General features: G+C 45.5%; 1 protein-coding gene across 9 annotated transcripts in view; it reads right to left on the reverse strand.

Moving 5' to 3' along the window:
- Cacna1e (calcium voltage-gated channel subunit alpha1 E) overlaps positions 1–23,587 on the reverse strand; it is a 468,612-nt gene that overhangs the window by 367,875 nt on the left and 77,150 nt on the right. For all 9 annotated transcript variants that reach the window (XM_070034322.1, XM_070034321.1, XM_070034325.1 and 6 more), the window contains exon 2: positions 12,056–12,509. In XM_070034322.1, coding sequence (XP_069890423.1) covers positions 12,056–12,495 — 440 coding nt within the window. In that variant the 5' untranslated portion in view covers positions 12,496–12,509. The remainder of the gene's footprint in view (positions 1–12,055; positions 12,510–23,587) is intronic.

Genomic DNA, 23,587 nt, shown 5'->3' on the forward strand with positions numbered 1-23,587 from the left:
CTCTGCCCAGGTTTTCTCCTTCGGGCTTATTTCCTTGCCTGTGATTGGATGGGTGGCCTCTAGGCGGCGCCAGCCCCCCCCCCCCCCCACAGCCACACCACAGCATTCTGTGTAAAACTTCAAATGAGACCCGTGGCTGCAAGGAGTAGAAACCACCACTGTGAGGCAGCATAAGAGAAGAAAAAAGATTTCTTGAAGCGGGGGTGGGGGGGTGGGGGGGGTGCGCAGAGGGAAGGGGGGGGAATGTGGCAATTTGTACAGCTAGCACTAGAGGGCGCCACCTTATTTCTCCTTTTTTTCTTTTTCTTTTCTTTTTTTTTTTTTTAAAAATGTTTCCCAGAAAAGTGATTGAGGCAGAATCTTGACGTGTTTAAAAGGCTGCAGAGTTTCTTTCTGAAGATACCCAAGCAAGGCCCATGCTGATAGAGCAGAGGCAGCCTGGAGGAAGGAAGGAAGGAGGAGGGGACAAGCCCACTGGCTCACCCGCTCCTCAAGGTGGGGTCAAGATGACTGTAGGAAAAGGACATGGATGGGACCCATGAGGCCAGGTGAAAGCCCAGGATACTTCAGTGAAGGGGGAGAAAGCAGATTGTCATCCGGCCATGAGCAGGGGACGGTCACGTACAGAAGGCCATCCTGACCCAGTGCTCACCAGGAAGTGAGTCAGGACCCCAACCCTCCCTGCTCAGACATACCACTAGGTTTATTCCCTCAACCTACCCTCTAGGGAGAAGACGTTTCTGGAACTGTAGGAGATAAGAAGGGGAAACAATGTATGGAAAGGTGAACTACCAGAGTCCAGGCCTAGAATCAAGCCCTTGCTTGGAATCGTTCAAGCACAGGTAAAGAACATTTGAAGGTGGGAGAGCGGGCCCATCTTTTAAGGAGTCCCTAGGAGCCCCTGGGATTGTGTCAGGTCTTGGGCAGAGCCCAGTCCTATGGGTTCTCTGCATCTTCTGGTTGTACTCAGAGTCCCAAGAAAGCGGGGCATATGCTGCAGGTCCTTTCTTGGCTGGTGGCTCTCAAATGTGTTGTGAGCTAGTGATATAACACAGCGTGTTGAAGTCTGCTGATTTCTGCATTCCCCTGGCATATGTCTTGGCTTCAGCAGGCCTGTTACACTACAGACCCAAGATCCTGAATTGCCTCCTCTCTGAGGGAGGGGGGTGGACTTTGCAGGGCTACAAACTCGGTTGTTTTCAGAGCTAAGCTGCCATCCCAATGAGGGAATTACTCCAAGGGGAGACAGGAAGGAGTGGTGAGGACTACAGTGATCTGAGACTTCTTACCCACTCCCCCCCCTCGCATACAAAGTCGAATAGAATTAAAATATTGGCTCCTTCCGCAAAGCGTTTCTAGTTAACTACACACATTCTACACATTCTTTCCGGCAAAGGCATTTGCAGACTCTAGTAGTCTAAGAATGCAAGTGATGCCCAAAGTCCTCCAGCAGGTGGCAGCACATACAACGGCGGCTAGATTTGCATGAATTTGGCAGCTTTCAAGAGGCCAGTGAAAACTTAATACAGTGGCCTTGAAAATTCAACTAGAAGAGCTCAGGTTTGAATGATTTGCTTCTGTGCAGAGTTTGTGGTGATGTTGAATATAATGCAGTGCTGGTGAGAATGTTTGGCTGTCTGAATTGTCATTCCTTCCAATTTGCCTGCTCCCTCCTTACCCTCCAAATCAACATAGCAGCGAGGCATCAGAGACAGATGAGGAGTAGGGATGATATGATTGGCTCCTCCAAGCCTTAGTCATAAGGATCCAGGATCTCACGAACACAGAAGTGGTTCATGTAAAGTCCTAGCAACTATCCAGCTTCATAGGACCCCACTTCCTTACCTCACTACCTTAAGTAGCTGGTTTACATGATTTTTAATCATTATTGACATGCATTGATTGTCTCCTGGGTGCTGTGCACTTCCTTGTCGACCATCCTATAAGTTGCTGTGGTCTGCTGATACATGGAACCTATCCCAAGCCTGAGCCTCTCAGATGCCAAATGACCACAGGAGAGTGTGATGATAAGTGACAGACTCTTGAAAGTGATAAACCAGATACCCAAGAGAACAGCAGCCAAACACTGGGGTCAAGGCCTTTACATGGCACGGATGCTTCATGGCAATCAAATATATATATATATATTATATATATATATATATATATATATATCAGCATATTCACTCACATTCTATCAGAGAAGAAAAATAAATCTCAGAAATGTTGAAGATATTGCTCGAAGTCAAATAAGAAATGGTTCTATGGTGATAAAAACAAAGGCAGAGGAGAATACAATTCTCTCGCAACCTGCAACTTAGCTGACTTATGCTTCACAGCCCAGGAGACCCACACCCTAGGAGTTGACTCTGGTCTAGACCTAGAGCCCCTGAGGTCCTGAGCTGCCTAGACTCTACCTGACAAGGTGGCTGGAGACTATCAGAGGCCAGGTGAGCATCTAAGCCATAGTCATCACCATAATCATAACCCTGTAGGTAGCACTCCAAGGGCACCGAAGTAGGTAGAATTCTCTGGGGACAAGTGTACCAACTGCTCATGGGACATTCATTCCTACCAACTACAGATGCTGCTCTTGTCTCTGAGAGTCCAGAGTGGACTCAGCATTGACTGTCATTCCTTTCACAGAAAAATGGACACTCTTGTCAGAGGAGGCAGTGAGCTGGGCAAGGTTGCAGAACAGAGTTCCTAGGCACCTATTTTAGATGATATGGTGAATGACAGCCTTTCTGGGGTAGTATCTAGGGTCTGAGGTCTAAGAATAAACAGACCTTGTGAATAGCCAAAGAAAGAAGATTCCAGAGAGATAGACAGGCACCAAGGCAGAGACACAAATAGGCATAGGCCTGGCAGAACAGAGGGCCACTGGGTAAAGCGTAGGGAGCCAGGGTGAGGCCAGGAGTCAGGCAAAGATCAGGTGGGGGTTCGTGAGGAGGAAACAGACTTCAGACTGTGCTCATGTGAAGGGAAACCACCTTTTTTTTTCAATCAGCTGTCCCCTGATCCCAGGGAAACAAAGATGCTAGGATACAGCCACGTGCTGAGTGGCCATGGAGTGGGAGCGTCTGGCGGCACGGGGAGACACAACTGTTTGCATTTAGAGCATGCTTGAGTGATGATGGTGTTAACAGGGCTGCCGCTGGCCAGAGGGAGGGAGGAGGGAAAGAGAAGCAGAGATAATGGGGAAGCGGACATGTGGCAAAGCACCAACTTTCAGTAAGAAAAGTCAAGCGGAGGCCTCGGCCCTGAGTTCAAGCCCCAGTCCCAGCACATTAAAAAAAAAGTTTTCCTGGCTGCTCAGGAGGCTGAGATCTGAGGATTGAGGTTGGGAGCCAGCTGTAGCAAAATATTTTGTGAGGCTCTTCTCTACAATTAATCACCAAAAAGTCAGAAGTGGAGCTGTGACTCAAGAGGTAGAGAACCAGCACCGAGAGAAAAAGTTAAAGGAGAGTGCCCAAGCTCTGAGTTCAAGCCCCAGTACTGGCATTTAAAAAAAAACATAATGGGAATATTTGGCCTGGGTAGCCGGTTAGATGGTCCTGTTTTGTGAGATAAGAAGAAATGAGAGGTTGGATTGGGTCCGAAGAAGATGAGGCATTTCTTCTAACCATGTTAAGTTTTAGGCCTCTGTATGATAGTGCTACAAGCATCAAGGGTTCCTAGGAAATGTGCATTGGGAGTCGTCTTCAAGACTGTGGGCCCCGTTAACATTACCCAGGGAAACTTGTAGGCAGAGGTGAAACCTAGCACAACACTGGGACTCACCAACACGGGTCTGTGGGACAGATGTGCTCCAAAGTTATGACAGGCCGGCAAGGGAGACAACCTGCCCTGGGTCCCACAGTTTCCAAGTCTCCAAGTTGCAAGCCTGCACGTGTGAGTTGGGTACCTGCCACTTCCCTAGAGGACGCTGAAGGGGGTAGGACATTGGCCTGGGACAGCCATAGACTTTGGTGTCAGATGACATGGTGTGACTCCCAGTCTCTAAGCCTCAGTTTCCCAGGGTATAAAAAGAAACATAAAAAGCATTGGTTTTCCACATTGCACATGTGTGTTACATATGCACTATGTGCTGGGCACTGTGCCCCATGTTGGGGAGCAGACAATGGAAACAGATTTCCCAACGTCCAGCCTAAGGGAGGGAGAAGGTGTTGTGAGCAGGCAAGCACAACACACAACAACAACACACAACACACAACAACCTCTTTCCTCTTCATACAGTAACTCATAACAGCCTCCACATGCTTTAAAGAAACACCAGGAAGTGAAATTGAAAGGGGTGGGTGGGGTCAAGGGGAAAGCAGTAAAAGAATGAAGAGGAGAAGAGGGGGAGAATTTAAAATTTTAATGTATATCCTACAAACTTAAAAAGAGGGAAGGGGGGGTGGGGAGGAATGTGAGAATGTTAAAAGGGGTGATGGTGAGCAAGATACGTTGTATTGCTTTGTTAAATGGCAACTCCTTTTCACAACTACTTAAATCGATATTTTTAAACACAGAGAAAATACACATAATTTCCTTCTTCTAACCAAACCTATCTGTAGTAACAGTCCCTTCTGAAATGTTTGTGGGTTTCTTTTAATCATACTTACAATAGTGACTATTAATTCCATTAGTATAAATAAGCTATGCAAAACACCTAACCCAAACCAGTAAGTACCCAAGTAATGGTAACAGTCATCACTAACATCATTAACCTAGTACTATGTCTAACTCTGAGGCATTTATTCTCATCTATGTGTTAGCAATCACAACAGCTGGACCACAGGACCTTTGTGAGGGTCAATAAACACTATGTATAAAGACTTCGGGTAAGCTGGAGGGAATGAAAGTACTGAAGCATAGTCATTACTTAAACAGGGTCTTACATCACCAAAGTTATAAACCTCAGTGTACAAGAACTTGGTATTAACCAAGAGGCCCTTATAAACCCACACACCGGCCTGAGGAAACCTTACAATAGGTTATTGGGGGAATAAAAAATTCTCCACAAGAAACCCTGCTCTCTCTGGGAACAGCTGAAGCAAACGTCTTTAGAAAGCGCTTGAAGTGCTTTCCATGGATAACAGAGTCTTCACTCCAGGCTTCCTCCCACCCCCTCTACTTCCCCTCCCCGCACTTAGCACCCCCAGCCACAGGCAAAACAATGTGGAAACCTTCAGGGTTGGTTTCTAGTCTGCTTCGTGCATCACCAGAGGCCTGACTCGGTGCCAGGGAGGCGGGATCTGTAAGGCTGGCGGTGTGTGCTGCGGGCTGGCAGCTATGTGGGCGGCAGACAGGGCCCAGGAGGGGTGGGGAGCGGGCAGGGAAGCCTTCCTCATTTCCCACAGCCCCAGGTCCATGCCCTGAGAAAGGACCAGGCAGATTCCTGACCACACAACCTGGGTCCGGAGAAGCCGGGAGGCAGGAGACATGGGGTTCTGCACAGCAGAGAGCAGACTTTCCGCTTGCTCTGTTCACTGTTCAGCTGGATGGCCCTGTTCAGTCAACAATCTACACATACATACGCATGGCTGATCTAGGGGAGTCATGGTCTCCTTCCCAGGGAGCCAGCATCCCCTCCATATGGTCTCTTCTCTCCTTCAATGAATATTTGTTTAGGGCCAACCATTCAACAGGTCCTGTCCTGACCCAGAAGTTTACACTCCTAGACAAAGTGTGTGTGTGCGTGTGCGTGTGCGTGTGCGTGTGTGTGTGTGTGTGTCTGTGTGTCTGTGTGTCTGTGTGTGTGTCTGTGTGTGTGTCTGTGTGTGTGTCTGTGTGTGTGTCTGTGTGTGCATGTCTGTGTGTCTGTGTCTGTGTGTCTGTGTGTCTATGTGTCTGTCTGTGTGTAACAGCAATCAAGACTATGATGAAAAAATTTTAATCAAAATAAGAGGGGAAGACAGGAGATGGTATATTACATGGATTCGTAGGAAAGTCTCTTTTAGTAGTGAGAAAAAGCCATGCAGGATTATAAGGCAGAAAACTAGACAGAGGAACCATGAAGGCTGGAGTGGATGTGATCATCTTCACATCTTCAAGGAGTAACAGGAGCCAGGCGTAGTTGGAGTTGAGTGGGTGAAGGGGAAACGGAGAAACAGAGTTACCTGGTGTCTCTAGGAAGTAGCAGGCAAGGACAAGAGGTAGAAAGAGCCCATGGCCATCCTATTGCAATGGGAAGCCACTAGAGGGCACTAAGCTGAGAAATGATATGACATTGCTGAAAACTCTAGGCAGAACCCATGTACTACCTTTCCAACTCCTTTGTAAATCTAAAATGATAGAAAGTGTGGGGGGGGGAGGGATTTTTAGCTGCAAAGGGAGCAGAGCCTCTAGCAGGGAAGGGTGGAAATTGAGGAACTAATAAGTCACAGTAGCCCTCTTGGGCAAACTACTTACATTCTCTGTGTCCCCACTGTGAACCTAGAGACAACAACTATAAGGGTTTAAATGTCTTCTATGTCAGGTTTGGTCCACTTCAACTGCAATGCAGCAGTGTTCAGAGTAGAGCTTATGGGAGGAGACTGAATTACCAGTCCTCAAGAATTTTTCCTGACAAATGGATTACTCCATTTACAGTCAATGGGTTTAAAGGAAATTAGCAATCTTCCTCCAGCAGTGCCTTCTGTCATGATCCACAGCCACATGGCTAAAAGCAAGCAGGCCAAGCAACCATGGGTTAAAACCTCTGATATGCTAAAATCTTCTATGAAGTTGCATTTTCTCAGGTTTTGTATCACAGTGATGTGAAGCTAACACAATAATGGTAGACACTTCACTCGATTTTCATGAGGATAAAAGGTTTGTGCTTGGAAACTACAACAGTACTGGATATAAGGACAATATAAGTGTTTATTGGACAGATTTTTTTTTAAATGTGATTTGAAGCAAAAAGCTAGTGGCAAGAACAGGAAAAAAAATATGTTTTGAAGGAATAGCCAATGGGGCCTGACAAGAAAATAAGATCCAGCAACAGACTGTAGGTGCCACTGACTAAGACAGGGAACATGCAAGTGCAGCAGGTCTGTCTAGAGAACAATCAATATTTTGGTGATGGACATGTTGTTTGAGATGTCTATGGACATGTAATGAAGATGATAAATGGGTGGGGCCTAAAGTTCAAGTAAGGAGTCTTGGAAATACAAAACTGAGAGGTATCAGTGTGTAATGGTAACTATTGGCCAGGGACAAGACAAGGTCACTAGGAAGTGGTCATGACGAGAGAATAGGCCTGGGCTTCTAGTGTTTAGGGACTGGAAAAGGAAGAGGAAACTAGCAAAACAGTGAGGTAGATGGAGAACAAAAACTAGTGCTATTAGAGCCATGTAAAGAGAGGACATGATCAGATGCTGCTACTGATGCTGCTGCTATGTCTGCTTGGCCAAAGAAGATGGCCATAGAGAATCATCTATTCATCAACAAGGAAACCAACATATCCCATGGCAGGACAAGATTCTCCAAGTTTGTTTGACCAAGATACAATCTTGATTAGAATGGATTCTGAGAGGAATTGTAAGAAAATAGAGTGGAGATAGAGATCAGACAAGAAGGTCCACCTTGCTCTATCTATATGGTCACCAGATCTCTACGGTCTCATGGTTAGCTCATGAGTTGAGAAATTTCAGTCTATGGTTGCGTTTGTGTCTGTGGCAAGGTTGTGGAAGATGTGCAGGGTAAAGGAAAGCTGCTCACCTCATGGAGGCCAGGCTGGCAGTCAGTTTGTAGCAGCAGAAAAAAAGATCTGATGCAGAGGCCCTAGTGCAACAGTGGGGCAATATGGCAATGAGAGATCATGTCAGGCACACATGATCTCTCCAGGGAAGTTGAAGGCAGCTGTCATCATGAGCAGGGAGTGGACTGGGTTTTAGAATTAAGGGAAAGGTGTAAAATAATCCCTAGAAGAGGATGAAAGTAGACAGAGAAGTACAAGGGAGGATTTGTGAGCAGGAAGGGCTTATAAGGGCTGACTTAAAGTGTGATCATCAGTTGAGAGTGAGAGCAGTCAGCATGGCTGTGAGTTTTTCCATAGCATCGTTCAACTGCCTGGGTACCCAGGCACAAGAGTAGCAATTGGGATTTAAACACAGTTGGAGTTTTGCAAGACCAGGGGCCACAGAGGGCCAAGGAAGTAGAAGCTGAAAACAAGTGATTATGCTGATGGTAAAGCCTGAAGCAGACTAGAAACCAACATGGGAGGCTTTGAGCATTCTTGACGTCGGCCAATGATGGCTCAATCTTAGACTCTAGTACAAGAAAGAATGGAGAGAGGAGTAGGAGACTTCAGGGGAAGAGGTACCTTTTCCACTGTAAAATACTTTTGGTAGTCTTGTGGGGTTTAGTTAGCTAGGATAGGAAGCGAGGACCCAGTGGGGAAGGCAGTGGTGAAAAAGTGAGAGGACCAATGTCTTGGGTATGCACAAACTGAACAGAAAGCAAGTGGACTGGACAGAAAGGATGCCGGAAACGGAAACATAGACAAGGTTCTGGCAAACCAGAAGTGAATTCTGAGCAGAAAGCAAGGATACAATGTCCTTGGGGGGGAGAGCTTAAGAAACCAAGAGCCCAGGGCCCAGAAGGGTTGTCTACATGATAATGGAATAAAAATGGCTAGCAGGTAAAGAACGAGAAAATATCTAGGTGCTGGTGGCTCACGCCTATAACCCTACCTACCCAGGAGACTGAGATCTGAGAATCATGGTTCAAAGCCAGCCCAGGCAGGCAAATCCATGAGACTCCTATCTCTAATCAACCACCAAAACCCCGGAAGTGGAGTTGTCACTCTAAGTAGTAGAGCACAATGGAACAATGGGCTACCAGAAGCAATGAGGAGATGACACATATTCAACTTCCAGGCTAGAGCGTACAAAGGTAGTGCGGAAGAGAACACAGTGACTACAGGGCAGCTGCTAATCAAGCAAGGCAAGTTCCAATAGGAAAAAAGAGAACAAAAGGGAATCTTCTGAGAAGATGTAGAAGATTTCACCGTGTGACAAAACTGGCATGTTGCATTGAAACGGCTTTGTACAACACCACCAACAAAATACTATGAAACTAGATCTGAAGAGTTGGAGAGGGGGAGGAAGCAGCCCAGGTGAAGCTTCACCTGTGGCCACAAAAGGAAGGCAATGGATGACAGAGCGGGAAAGCCATGACCGCATTGCTCACAGAGACTCCGAGTAGATGAGGTAATGATGCTGCTGTGAGTGTTGGGGCAGGGCGCAGGTGGGAGGGGTAAGAGATGCACCATCACTGTCTGTCACTTCTCATTTTCTCAGTGGCCCACTCTAATTGGGCTTCTGACCAAATGTCTCCCACTCAGGTCCCTGCCATGCTCCCACACAATGATTCTCTACCTTCGTTTTATTTGATCTCCAAACAACATCCTACACAGTTGGGGGTCCTGCCTTCTGCACACTAGATTGCTCACTGCTTTGTCCCTAGACTGGGCTTCCGCCCACTTCCCCACCCATCCTCTCTTCTCAACCCCTTCATGGGCTCCTCCCTCCAATGCCACATTCCTAAAGGCTGGCATGCCCCAGGACCATTCTGCTCTAGGTAAAAAGTAGTTCCCCAGCCATCCCCACCACCACCCCAGGTAAGTGGCTAGACCTTGATAGCTCCCATTAGGTAAACTTCTCCGTGAAGCACACAGAAGTTATTCACACATTGCTAGTCATGGTGAAGCTAGTTTTTCACTGAGTATTGTAAAGATTTGGTTTCGACAATATAACAGGCATTGGATGACTTGAACAGCATGTAAAACAATCACTTCCTTCAAGTTGTCCCAAGCCCTGTTAGCAAGAAAAGACAGGGGAGCAGAAAAGATAGGACTTTCAAATATGAAGAAATAGTGATGATCAGAGCTGTGTAGCATTTAAATGGCCATCTGTTTTCTTTCCTGCTCATTTTATTTCAAAGCTATGATGAGGTGATTTCAGACAATACCACTAACTAGGTCAACCTGGGAATTAGTCCTATGTCTTTCAATCCCCAACCCAGTTATTGTGCCCTGACATTTCAGTGGGTCATTGTGACAAAAAAAAAAGTACTATGGAACTTAGAATAAAAGGCACTGTGCCCTCCTGGCTAAAGTTGAGGATTTTAGGGCCACACTGCCAGAGTTCAAATCACTAATCATTACCAAATCCCAATAACAATGCATTTATCATTTCAAGTTCTCATTGTGTCTCATTGGTTAAATGTAGAAAACAACTGCAAGAAGAAACAAGGAGACACAGAACTTTACTTCATAATTACAGTATGATTAATAAGGGTTAACTTGTGTACAGTGTTTAGAATGTTTCCTGATTCTTAAAGAAAGCTACATGTAAGGTTTCTAAAACCGTGCTCAGAGATGAACCATTCAGTGGTTTCTTGAGTGCTGGCTGTGTTTGACAACTCTGAATCCCCAAAGCCCAGCACACATTAATGCTCACTGACTGAATGAACAAACTAACAAATGTTAACATCCACGTGAAACTAAGTGAAGCTCCTCTCCCTCCAGGTCACGTGATCCAGAGTGTCCCCAGGGACCAAGTAGTTAAATTCCACCATGGCTACGTTTTGTACAACTAAGGATCATAATTTTTTTTTAAAGCCACCTATCACTGAGCTGGTACCAGTGGCTGACTCTGTAATCCTACCTACCTGGAAGGCTGGGAATGAGAGAATTGCAATTTTGAGACCAGCCTGGGAAGAAAAGCTCACAAGACCCACTTTTCAACCCCTAAATGAATCTAGTAGCACAAGCCTGTCATCTCAAACTAGGTGGGAGATTGAGACATCACAGTGCCAGGACAGGGTGGGCAGAACAAATCCATGAGAGTCCATCTCCACAGAGAGAATGATCCCAGTAACAACGGGGAAAACCTAAAGTAGGTAAACAGGGGATACACACCCAATCGGGTACTGAGATCCTATGGTATAAGTCACTAGTGAAGGAACAGGGCTGACTGGTGGCTCGTGCCTATGATCCTGGCCGAGATATGAGGATCAAGGTTTAAAGTGCAGGTAGATAAATCCACAAGACTTTTTTCTCCCAATCAAAGCAAAAAGTTGGAACAGGAGGCACAGTACCAGCCATGAGTGGTAAAACCACGTGAAAACACTAAACCCTGAGTTCAAGTCCCAGTATCAGCACAAAAATAAAAGAAAGAAAAAAGAAAAGACTGGAGGAGTGGTTCAGACATATGTTGCTAAAGCCCTGAGTTCAAAGGCCTAAGTACAAAGCCCTGAGTTCAAATCCCAGAATGTCTACAAAACACATATACATATACATGTGCACACATGTGTGCACACATACACACACACAAACACCTGTGAGTAGTTTCTTTGTGCTTGATGACGTATAACAACTCAACCATCTAAAACAAGAGGGAATAATGATACATAGATCACAAGGCATGCAGCCATGCACCATAAACACAGCACAAAGCAAAGCCCTTATATGAAATGTAAACCTGGGGCAACTGAGAATTAAGTAAGATACATCTTCCTTTAATGTGACCTCTAGAAATAAAAACCCAAATTCTCACAGGCCAGGAATTCAAGTCTGCCGGAGACAGACATAGACCCTTCTGTCCTTCACACAAAGACCAGAGTTAACACCAGGGGTAGCCACAGCTCTTGGTCAGTCTCTTCTATCTGAGAAACTGTCTCTTCCCTCCTCCACCACCCAAGACAACCAATGCATCCAAGGATGGTATCAGAAAGAACAGGCTTCAGCCACGCTGGGAATCAGAAAAGCGTCGGTGTGGTGCGATTCCTGGGGGACAGAGGAGGCTGATGCATCACGTGGTGGACGCCCCACGGTGTGCAGGGATGCTCAGAGTAGGAAACGGACCCCCAAATCTTCCTGAGCCAAATGCATGCGTTAAGGAACAGGGATAGAGATGGATTTGCGCCCCTGACCCCCCTCCCCACTCCCTAGGCAGCTCTTGGCCTCCCTGAGGCCCGGTCTGCAGCTGGGTGATGGATGAGCTCCCCCAGGAGACCCGGCCCCGGGGTTCGTCTGGGTCTGGGGCTCCCCGCACCCCGCCCCGCGCGCGGTACTCACTCCCACTCCTTGCGCCGGGCCTGCGGCGTGCTCTGCATCTTGTGGGCCTCGTGCGCCTTGATGATGTCGCGCTGCTCGATGAGGCCCCCGCGCCTCCGCTTCATGACCTCGGGACTCACCGGGAGGAAGGGGCTCGAACCACCGGCCTCCAGCGCCGAGCCTCCCTCCCAGCCCGGGCCCTCGCCCTCCTGCACCGGGAAGAAGTTGTCGAAGCCGGCCATGGCGGCGCGCGGCGAGGCCGGCAGCATGCCCACCTCGTCGGAGGCATCGGCGTCGAGCAGGGAGCACGGCTGCGGCCGCCATGCCTCCTCCTCGGGCAGGGCCAGGATGTGACGCCTGCGGCCTGCCACCCCCGGCTCAGGGCTCCCGCCGGCAGCAGGGCACAGGGCGGGCTCGGGCAGCCTTCGGCCTGGGCTCAGTCCACGCATCTCGGGCACCATCACAGAACATTGCTCTGCCAGGGAAAGAGTGGGCAGAGAGAAGGGGAGGGGAGGAACAGAAGGGGAGGATCACAGGCACAGGGAAATAGAGAAGAAAAACAGGTTAATGGTGTTGTCCTCCACCGCCTGGCCAAGAATCTGGCACACAGTAGGAGCTTAATACAAGATGCTGTCAGGCAGGAAGGCGGGTGGGCTCAGATGCCCCGCCAGCCCCCTGAACCTGGGTCTCCTTTTGCATCGCCAGATTCACCTCTGCAAAAGGTTCCTACCCAGTTAGGATTGCCACGTGTCAGGCACAGTGCCAGACACACCAGGAGAGGCCAGGAGGAACATGGATTCTCACTCCATCAGTGAGGGCCACCTTGCCCATTAGTGCCAGCTCTATGGAGAACAGAACCCTTCAGCTAGGAGACAAACTTGCTGAGTAAAGAATCTGAAAGACTCAGAGGCAAAAGATATGGAAGGGGACTCAGAATCTAGAGGATCTAGGGACAGTCCCCAACGCCAGCCTGAGAGCATCCTCTTCGTTGAAAGGACTTTAGGTTATTACCTTTTCAAGACATCTCCTTACTGTCTTCCAACCAGGAACCTAGCTCCTACATGTCTGGCTTGTCACCCTCCCAAACTCACTCTAGTGACCAACTGACATAAACCCATGCACTCAAGGAGCCCTGGCATCTGAAGCATACAGGCCACCGAGCATGCTAGGTTCCTGAGGAAGTAGCTTCCAGAAAGCTGCCCTGTACCTCTAGACCCTGGCTGGTTCCCTGTCAGTCCAGGAGAGAGCCAGACTGCAAGTCCAATCACAAAGGTAAAGAATATTGTGGATTAGAAAAGTTAGCCAGGCACCAGTGGCTCATGCCTATAATCCTAACTACTCAGGAGGCTGAGATCTGAAGATGGTAGTTCAAAGCCAGCCCAAGTAGGAAATTTTATGAAATTCTTATCTCCAATTAAGTACCAAAAGAGCCAGAAGTGGAGCTGTGGCTTATGTGGTTGAGCATTAGCCTTGAGCAAAAGAAACTCAAAGACAGATTTCCCCGGCCCTGAGTTCCAGCCTGAAGACTAGCGCACAAAATCAATCAATCCATCAATCAATCAATAAATAAATAGAATGTGTGCTTCTGGTTGAGGAGGCTGAGATCCAGAGAGGTAAAGGGACTTGCCTAGCATCACACAGCCAACCAAAGTCAGAGCTAAGTGCTCATCTTGGAAGCCCAAGCTCCTGGTTTTGGTTTTCCTACCATATTGATCACACTGTTTCTCTTACAGGAAGCAGAATCCATATGCCTCGTTATAGTCAGATAACGAATAGGATAAGATGTTCTTAATGTGTAAAAATAAATAAATAAATGAACAAATAAGCTTCAATATGATCATTAAATAGGACCTCAACTTCCCTGTGAAGTGAGCCCTATGCTCTCTCCTTCATTTGTCTCTGTCTTTCTCCAACATCTGGGCTGATCTTTCCAGCTCACCAGCACCCATTCCAAGGCATCAGTGGGCTGATCCGGAGGTTCCCATACTTATTGTTCAGTAGTAGACAGTAGTAGCCAATAAGGGGTGGAGAGGGGGTGGGGAAGGCCCAAGGGATCAAAGGGAGAGAAGGCCCAGGTCCAGAATGAGCTTGGTAGGGAGGAGAAAGTAATTTTCAAATCCTGCCAACATTTGGGTGCGTCCCTAGAAAGAATGATTCATGCTCCTCACATTGTCATTCTGTCTCCACTACACTTGATGGATTTTAAATTTATCCTTCATTCCTACGGTGTTTAAATGTCTCTTTCCCACTGCACATATACACTCGCCCCTCCCCTGGCAGCTCCCACCTCCCAGGCTTTCAGAAATTCAAAATAGTCTTCGAGTCCATGGTCTACAGCCTCCTCTCCTTCAGCCCCTCCCCCATGGCAAAGGCTCCCAGGCCGCCAGCTCTCAACAGGCCATCAGGATCTGACTCCTCACCTCTCTGTTCCGTGGCCCACTCCACCCTCTCTCCTGCCCGGATTTCCTCTTCCCAGATATTTTGCCAATTTGACTCACATCTTTGCCAAAATTACAGCAGCAATAATATGCACTGCAGAGCTCTGGCTTCAACAGAATCAATTTTATGAATATCAAAACATGAAATTATCTCATCTTTCCTTTAAGAATTCCTGTGAAGCAACCCTTCTATTATTGATACAAAAGTTCATCATGGGAATCTGTCGCCCCTCCCCCACCCACCCACCCACACCACTGCTTGCCACACTGGTCAGTGTCCAGGTCTAGCTGTCATCAAGCTGGGAGAGCATCTTCTATCTCCAAAAAGTCAGCAGAGACATTACACATCTTTAGGGAAGGGTGTCTGAATCTATGACCTCCCCTCCCAACCCCCATATTCTAGCCTTCCTGAGATAAAGGATTTGGTCTTGTTTACCTGTTCATATCTGACATCTAGTACAGAGCTCAACCAAAAATAGGTGTCTTAGTAGTCATTAATGCAATTTGACAGATATTCTAGTTACCTACCCCCTCCCCCAAAACACCACCCCCTGGCCTCCAGTGGTTCAGTTGTTGGACACCAAAGGCTCAAGCCTGCAATCCTAGCTACTCAGGAGGCTAACATCTATAGGATCATGGTTCAAAGCCAGCTTAGGCAGACAAGCCTGAAAAACTCCATCTCCAATTAACCAGCAAAAAGTGGGCTGGAAATGTGGCTCAAGTGGTCTAGTACCAGCTGAGCAAGGTCGAGACCCTCAGTTCAAACCCTGGTACTGGCAAAAAGAGTGCTACATGTCATTTTAAAGCTAAGCATGTGTTCTGGTAGTCCTAGTTACTTTGGAAGGCAGAGATCAGGAGGAAAAATTAGTGAGACCTCATCTCAACCAACAAGCTTGCTGTGGTGGTGTATCTGCAATCCAGACTACATAGGAAAAATAGGTAGAAAAACTGTGGTCTGAAGCTTGCCCTGGGTAAAAAATGCAAAACTCTATCCAGAAAATAACTGAAGCACAAAGGGGATATGGGTATGGGCTCACCTGGAAGAGTTCCTGCCTAGCAAGCACAGGCCCTGAGTTCAAAATCCTACTGTCACTAAAAAAGAAAAAGAGAAAGCTAATTATCTACATGCAGTATAAAGACTTTTTAGAGCAGGTATTGGCAGATTTTTCTTGTAAAGGCTTAGAGAATGAATGTCTGCAGCTTTGCAGGTCATATAGTCTCTGTGGGACCTGTTCAAATTCTGCTGTCATGGCATTAGAGTAGTCTGGCTTCGTGTAAATGAATGGCTTAACTGCGGGATGATAAAACTTTGCTCACAAAGTTTTGTAGGCTCTGGGCCTTTCCATGGCACCTCTTGTACTCTAACACCGTCATTCAGTCCTAGTCCATGGAAGAAGGTATAGAGACTACTAGGCAAACATGGAGAATAGAGGTCCATAAAACAGAATCTGAAATAGGAAGATCGTTTGAGAAGCTTCCTGAGAGTCAACTCACCAACCCGTGGCCCTCACTTCTACTGATGGAAAGAGCAAATAGAAGCTCTCTTACTGACTTCTCTAAACTTTGCTTTCTACCTTCTCTCTCTTATTGTTTATTGTCCTGTTTGGTTAGTGGGAAAGGAATGTGATTTTAATGTGTGGGCACTCTGAGGATGAGGAGGAAGAAGAGGAGGGCTTAGTAAATTCTCAAACCCTAGAAAGTCTCACCACTTACTCGTGAGGGCAAAGTGTAGCAGTAGAGTCAGGACTCTTCTCCTCTCCCTCCACCCAAGCATTTTGCATTGTTGCAGGTGCGTGAGTCAGTGGTTAGAGGCCTGTCTGCCTGAAGTCAGCTCCCTTCCCATCTTCACTCATCTTTCAAAGTCAAAGTCAAGCTCATCCACAAAAAAACAGGTACTTTGCTCCCTCTTTCCTGTGTATCCTATCAAAAGTTTCCATTTTATTTTGCCTCAGAAATAATGGCCCATATATCTCCTAGGATCACCTGGACCTCTCACATCTTATAGGTATAGGGAGATTCATCCACTTCTCCATAGACTCATGCCTGACTCTTTTCCGCCCCTCCATTCCTCAATTGAGTATTTCTCTCTCACTAGGCTTGGGGGCTTATGTTCTTGCTAATTCACTGTTTTTGAATACCCTGAGTATGAAAAATGGGAGTTCGATGGTTCAGTATTGCAGATTGCATAAGTACCACAGGCTAGGGTACTGTGCACAGAAATGGGCCTGATGGCCTCAACAAGGTGAATGGTAAGCTCATGAGCATCCCCAAGCTGACCCCGAGTTATCAGGCCTCAGCTTCCTCTCTCTTCTCTGAGGAAAAGAAAGGGATATCAATTCCCAGCTGTTAGGTATTAAGAACTACAAGAGGAAAGTAACTTTAAGGTGTCACATGAAAAAGCTGAGATAGCACACTGAATTAGTTTCTAATACAAAGAGAGAAAAATTCTCTTGAAAGGAAAACAGAGGTCATTCATGGGTTTCCCATCCAGAAAAAGGGAGCCACCCTACATATTGTCCTTACCCACCAGCTCAGAGAGGACATATTCCTAATGCAGAACATATTTTCCTCTCAGGATTTCTCGTATATAAGCCAGTTTGTTGCCTGATCAGAGAGGAGGAATGAAATCTAAATGCTATCTTCACTTGCCTTGGAAGTAAGGCCATGGTTCTCAATCGGTAGCATCCATCAGAGCCATCCATATTGCTTGTTTTAAAATGGAGGCTTCCTGGGATCTCTCTCCAGAGATTCTTATGTAGTAAACCCTAAGCTGACTTAGATCTCCATTTCCATTAGTCACTCCTTCACCCTATGAGTTGGATCTTAGTATGCAGTTTTAAGTCTCATGCCATCCTGAGAATGAAGTTCTCAAGAAGTATCGTCCTGGATGCATTGGGATGTTGGAAGCCCCAAGGACAATGTCCCTCTCAACCATTCTCAGCCTATACCATGAAATGAACTTGCCAAGACATTCCCAGGGAGGGAGTCCTTGGCCCATCCCCACTCCCTGTAAAACCCCATCCTCCCCTGGACTGGCACCAACTTTTGCCCACCCCACATTCCTCTCCACATGTCTATGTTGTTATGGTGATTGTTTCAAGGATGGACTAACGGCCAACAGTAATTTGGCAGGCTGTTGCATTTTGAATATAAACCAACACTTAAGGAAAACCCTGTGCTCCAAATCTGGAGTGTTCACTAAGACTGCCTGGGTCCCTGGGGAGGTGTAGAAAGAGTCCACAATCTGGTATCAGAAGCCCTGGACTAGGTTATAGTTCTTTAATTTGCTGGTCATGCAGCCTTTGGTGATTCACTTCTCTAGGTCAGTTTTCTCACCTGTCCCATGAGAATAATGGTATTATCTACACTACAGATAACACTCTACTGAGAATCCATATCTGGGAAAGAACACTAAATTCTGTGACAATCAACCCATATGCCCCAAATCTTGATGCTTTGGAAAACAAGATTGCAGAAATTTGAAGTATTAGAGAGTAGGCTCATGTCCACTGATATATTTCCCTCCGTAGTCCCTTGAGTGCACACTGCTTTTCCTATCAGCCTTTAGGGTACATGAACATGGAGACCACATCTACTTTATTTGCCATTGTACCACCATCACTGGTAGGCACTCAGCAAATATGACAAGATACTCAGTAAGTAAGAAAGGAAAGCATGAGGAGGAAAGGGAAAAGGGGGAAGGAGGGAGGGAGAGAAATAAGGAGGGAAGGAGGTAGGGAGGGAAGAAAGTTTGCTGTTGTGCTCTTTACAAGTCAGCTTCTACTGTATAGAAATGCTTACAACTACATTTGACTGGATAGAAGTTGTTGTAAGGGACTTTTATTTGCAACTTTCCAGTTTGCTTGAAGATCCAGATTTTTCTTCAAGACACTGCTCAGAACTTGTGCAGTACCTGACTGAGTGAAGGAAGGGATTGGAGACTGAGAAAGAGGACAGCCTTCACCGAACTAGGCAAAACTCAAAATGGAAAAGTGCAGCAGGTTCATTCATTAAATATTTAACTGAAAGCTGGTGGCTCATGCCTATAATCCTAGTTACTCAGGAGGCAGAGATCTGAGGATTGTGGTTCAAAGTCAGCCCAGGCAGGTCTTATATCAAAAGCTCAGGGACAGCACCCAGGCCCTGAGTTCAAGCCCCACAACTGACAAAAAAAATATTGAACACCTTATTGTGTGTTGAAGTGCAAGGAAAGCACTAGAAAGTCTTTATGGTACCACTTAAAGAATCTTAACCCTGTGGGCCAAGTACAGTGATTTTTAAAAATGTTTTAACACAAGTTACCTTTGAATATAGACCAAGAATTACTCCTACAAGAGTACCTAGAGATTCCATGAGAATTTAAGACTCTCCAAGCCCTGGATACTTCCAGTGTTCCTATTTCCCTAAAGGACCCAATCACAAACAGATATGAAGATTTTAATAGGATATATGCATTTCTGAGGAGCTCAAGGGACATAGAAAACTAAGCACAGAACCTGATTCCTCAGATGATCTCAAAGGAAATGTCACTAGGAGTCAGGAATGGATGTGGCTGCAAAGAAAACAGAATGCTACAGACCTTGGACATGCAGAAACAAACTGAGATGTCATAATTGTCTGGCCTGGGACTGGGGACGGGGGGGAGTGCAGGGGGGAATAAATCCAGGAGAGCACATCCACTCCTTGAAAGGCTTGGTCCAAGCTATTGCAGCCTCAGGTTCAGACAAGGGAATCCACAGGACTTCCAAACTGTCTTGACTACTTTCTTTTCTCTATCAAAACACTTCTCATATGTCAATCCAAAGAGCACTGGCGATCTCTCCAATTAGTACCTGATACTATCCCTCCAGCCCACACGGACCAAAATTATTTTAGTCATTTCCATACAGAGGATTTTCTTTTAGAGAAGAGCAAGTTACTACCATAATAAAGTTATGAGCAGCTCTACCTCCTCCCCTAATAGGATCAGGACCTTACTATGGGCTTTCAAAGACAGTAAGTAGCCCAGGAGCTGCCCTCCCCCCACCCCTACCATGCTGTAGCCCTAAGAAAGTGCTATGGTTTGGATCTTAAAAGTCCCCCAAAGAGGGCTGGGAAGTTGGCTCAGTGGTAGAGCGCTTGCTTTGCATGCCTGAGGCCCTGGGTTCGATTCCTCAGCACCACATGAGCAAAGAGAAAAAAAGCCGGAAGTGGCGCTGTGGCTCAAGTGGTAGAGCGCTAGCCTTGAGCTGAAGAGCTGAGGGATAGCGCCCAGGCCCAGAATTCAGGCCCCACAACCGGACCCCCCCAAAAAAAAGTCCCCCAAAGATATATCTGTTAATGACTTGGTCCCCAGCTCATGGCACTATTAGGAGGTGGTGGAGTGTTTAAAAGATGGATCCTAGTTGGAAGAAGATAAACCACTTGGGGTATGTCCTTGAAAGGGATATTGGAATTCCTGCCCCTTCTTTCTCGTTCCACTTCTATGGCTACCATGAGGTAAACAGCTTTGTCTACCATGTGTTCCTCACAATAGGCCTCACAATAGGCCTAAATGCAACAATGCCAACCAACTACCAATGGCAATCTTTAAACCTGTGAGCCAAAATAAACCTTTTCCTAAGGTGGCAGCCATCTCTTCCAGATTCTGAGGTCTCAGCCAGGGTAGGCCCTTCCTGGTGATTTGGAGATGTTTGACTTGACTTAGAATCCAGTCTTTGTCCAACTTCCTCCTCAGCTCTGATCAACACATGGGAAATTAAAAAGAAGGCTGCCAATAAGTGGACCACTGCCTAGTCAGTGGCTGATGGAAATGGAAGCAGTACACCCCTCACCCACCAGAACATAACCTGAGCTCCAAAATCTTTTAGAAGCTTTCCTTCATCCCCCCCTCACCTTTGTCCTCCACTCATTTTCATAACTTTTCTTCCCAGTCATTTATTGTTATCACATAATTACTAGTACCATTATTATAATTAGCCAGTTCTTTCAAGCCAAGGAAATCATTGAGAACAACATTTGCATTTCCAGGGATACTGTGACCTGAAGAAATTTTTATTCAATAAATGCACAGTGTACAAGGTTGCCAGTTCCTGGTGTGCAGTTCAGACTATCATCTCCCAAAGTTGTGCACTATGATACAGGGCACTTGGAAGATTAGACTGACAGTTACAAATCCTCTGTGCCTGCATGAACTAAAAAGAAATACTGCTGTAGGCATTACAGTTACCCAGCTGAGATCATTCCATTCCCCCAACCTGCACATATCTAACGTTGATTAGGCCACCAAGATAATCCCACCCTTTAGTAATTACTTAAGAAAGAGCATATAGCCTATTTAAAGCCAATAAAGTACAAGACATTTACTAGAGCTTTTAAGAAAATTCTCCCAGCTTTAAAGGGCAGACCAGGGGGAAATAGTGACCCTTCTCTACCTCTGGATAAGTTCTGCTAAACGTATACCATAAAGTAGACTCCACCTCTCACTGCCATGCTGAGAATGAAGCTAGCACAGAGAAGAGGAGGGTCCACAGAATGATGGAGTACCCAGATTCAGACAAAGGAGAAGCCACCTTACCCTAGGCCACAAGCAAGATGAGCCAATGCAACTCTTGTTGACACTTGAGTAAGATTTCCTGCTATTTGTACCCCAACGCACATAGTTGAAAGACATCTTCTATCCATCCTCCAAAATCTAAGACTTTTCAGTTCACCACAAGCCTCTAGAAAACAACGATTTGGTTGTTTTGGTCCCAGCAGGGAGCAGGTATTCCCTGCTTAGTTATGTATTATTTCTTGGCTGTAGCTAATCTCTACACACAAACCCTAGGATGTCCCTTCCATCATGCTACTCTCCAGGCTACTATTCTAAGAATTTTTGCCATAATAGGAAAATGAGTCAACCCATTCTGCATAACATTCAATTTAATTAAGCATGTAGTACATTTTAGGTAGAGAAGTAAACACTGAGATTGGATTAAATGGAAAAGGACTTGTTGCTATTAAGTGAAGTTAGGAGTTACAGAGAGGTTTAAGAGTTAGAGCAGATACTACCACCACCATCACCAACACTGATTTTAAAAGTGGTTATATTTATTGAGTTTTAATTTTATGTAAGAGACACTATATTAAGGAACTCTCGTGCAATAGCACATTTAAATTTTCATTTAATTTTTTAAAAAGTGTTATGAGACAACTATTATTATTGACTCAGTTTTACAACTGAGGAAACTGAGACTTCCAGTGCTAAGTGATTTCCTGAAGGCTGTGAGCACAGTCACTAAATGGTAGCTCAAATCCAGGTCTAAGGAACTGTAAATGCCCTACTGCCAGCATTACACCGCGTTCTAAAAGTGGTAATGTTAACTTATACTTCTAGAATATACTAAAGAGAGTCTTCACAGAGGAAGAAGTAAAAGTAGCCAATAGATACATAAAGCTCAAATGCTCAGAAGCTTACAATGCTCAACAAAGCAAATCAAAACAACACTGAGATTTACCTCACCCCAGTAAGAATGGCCATTATCTAGAAAACAAACAACAACAGCAACAAATGCTGGATGCAGCCAAAACGGGGACCCTAATACACTGTTGGTTGGGATGTAAACTCTCTCTCTGGAAAGCAGTGTGGAGGTTCCTCAAAAAAAATTAAACATAGAACTACCCTATGATCCAGCAGTTCTACTTCTGGGCATTGACCCCAAAGATTACAAACCAGGTTACAGTAAAACTATCAGTACAATCACGTTTATTCCAACACTGTTCACCATAGCCAAGGTATAAAATCAGCCCAGATGCCCCTCAATGGATGAATGGATCAAAAAATGTGATTATATACACAATGGATTTTTACTCATTTATTAGAAAGAATGATGTTGTATGATTTGTGAAGAAACGAAAAGACAGAAAAAACTATGTTAAGTGAAGCAAATCAGATCCAGTGAAACAAAGGATCCATGTTTCCTTATTTGGAAACTAAATTTAGTTACAAATTCCTAAGTAAATACATTGGATGGTATGCAGGTGTACAAAATAAATTAACTGAAAGGGTCAATTCAAGGGAGATCCCGAAAAGTATAATTCCTTAGAAAGCCTAATCAAAGTTCAGCAGAATAAAATACCGGAAAATGGGTACTTGAAAGGGGCGGGACCAAGGGGAAAGTAGCAGATGAATGAAGAGGAGGAAAATGCAGACAAGAACGCAAGATATATGTTACAAAATTAAGAAGAGTGAGGGAAGGGGTGAGCAGGAGAGAGATGAGAATATTGAAGGGGGTGACGCTGATCAAGATATAGTGTATTCATAAACTGTTTTGTTAAATGGTAACTCCTTTGTGCAACTACTTAAGAAAAATAAATAAAAAATAAAGACCAGAAATTTGCATTTGAATTAGCTCTTACTTACAAAGTAAGTGCTTTTACCATTCCCACTTATAAAGAAATTACCCAGGAAACTTACCCAGGGTAAGTATCTAGAATACTTTTTTTGCAACCAAAAAAAATCTCTTGTTTCCTGTTCTTGGAGTTCATGTCATAAAATATCATTTCATATGATCATATGCACATAGCTATTGAGCTTTTGTTAACCACTACTATGCATATCCTCCTTTGGCCTCCGTGTGTGAATGTCTAGAGTCCTATATTATATCATTTATCATCTCCTAATACACACACACACACACACACACACACCATTCAGTGTGATTACTTGTAGATTTATAGGCACAGAGTCTCAGAATCCTTCCTACTACCTTTCCTGGTTCCGGGGATCTGTCACCACCTTCTACCTCTGTCCTCTAGCTGCCAGGTTTTTACAATATCTTCTGGATGTTTCCAAATTCTCACTATCTTCACCAAAATCATAAATCTCCCATAGTTATGGCCACCCCATAGTTCAATCCCAAAATTAAGACAACAGGTCTGGAAACAATTGTCAAGCCTCATCAAGCTACAAAATTAGTATAAGTGTAGGTATATTCGCAGCCTTTTTTGGCGTGGAAAATACCTCACTCTACAAAGCTGAGTCACACAGGGAAGGCTGGACCATTTATCACCATACACATGCTCCAGGAGAGTACATCCTACTGTCTTCTCTTTTTTTTTAACTCAAATTTAGACCCAGGCTTCTCACTAGGGG

This window comes from Dipodomys merriami, unplaced genomic scaffold (genome assembly GCF_024711535.1).
Source record: "Dipodomys merriami isolate MVZ:Mamm:240054 unplaced genomic scaffold, mDipMer1.0.p SCAF_24, whole genome shotgun sequence".
Classification (NCBI taxonomy): domain Eukaryota; kingdom Metazoa; phylum Chordata; class Mammalia; order Rodentia; family Heteromyidae; genus Dipodomys; species Dipodomys merriami.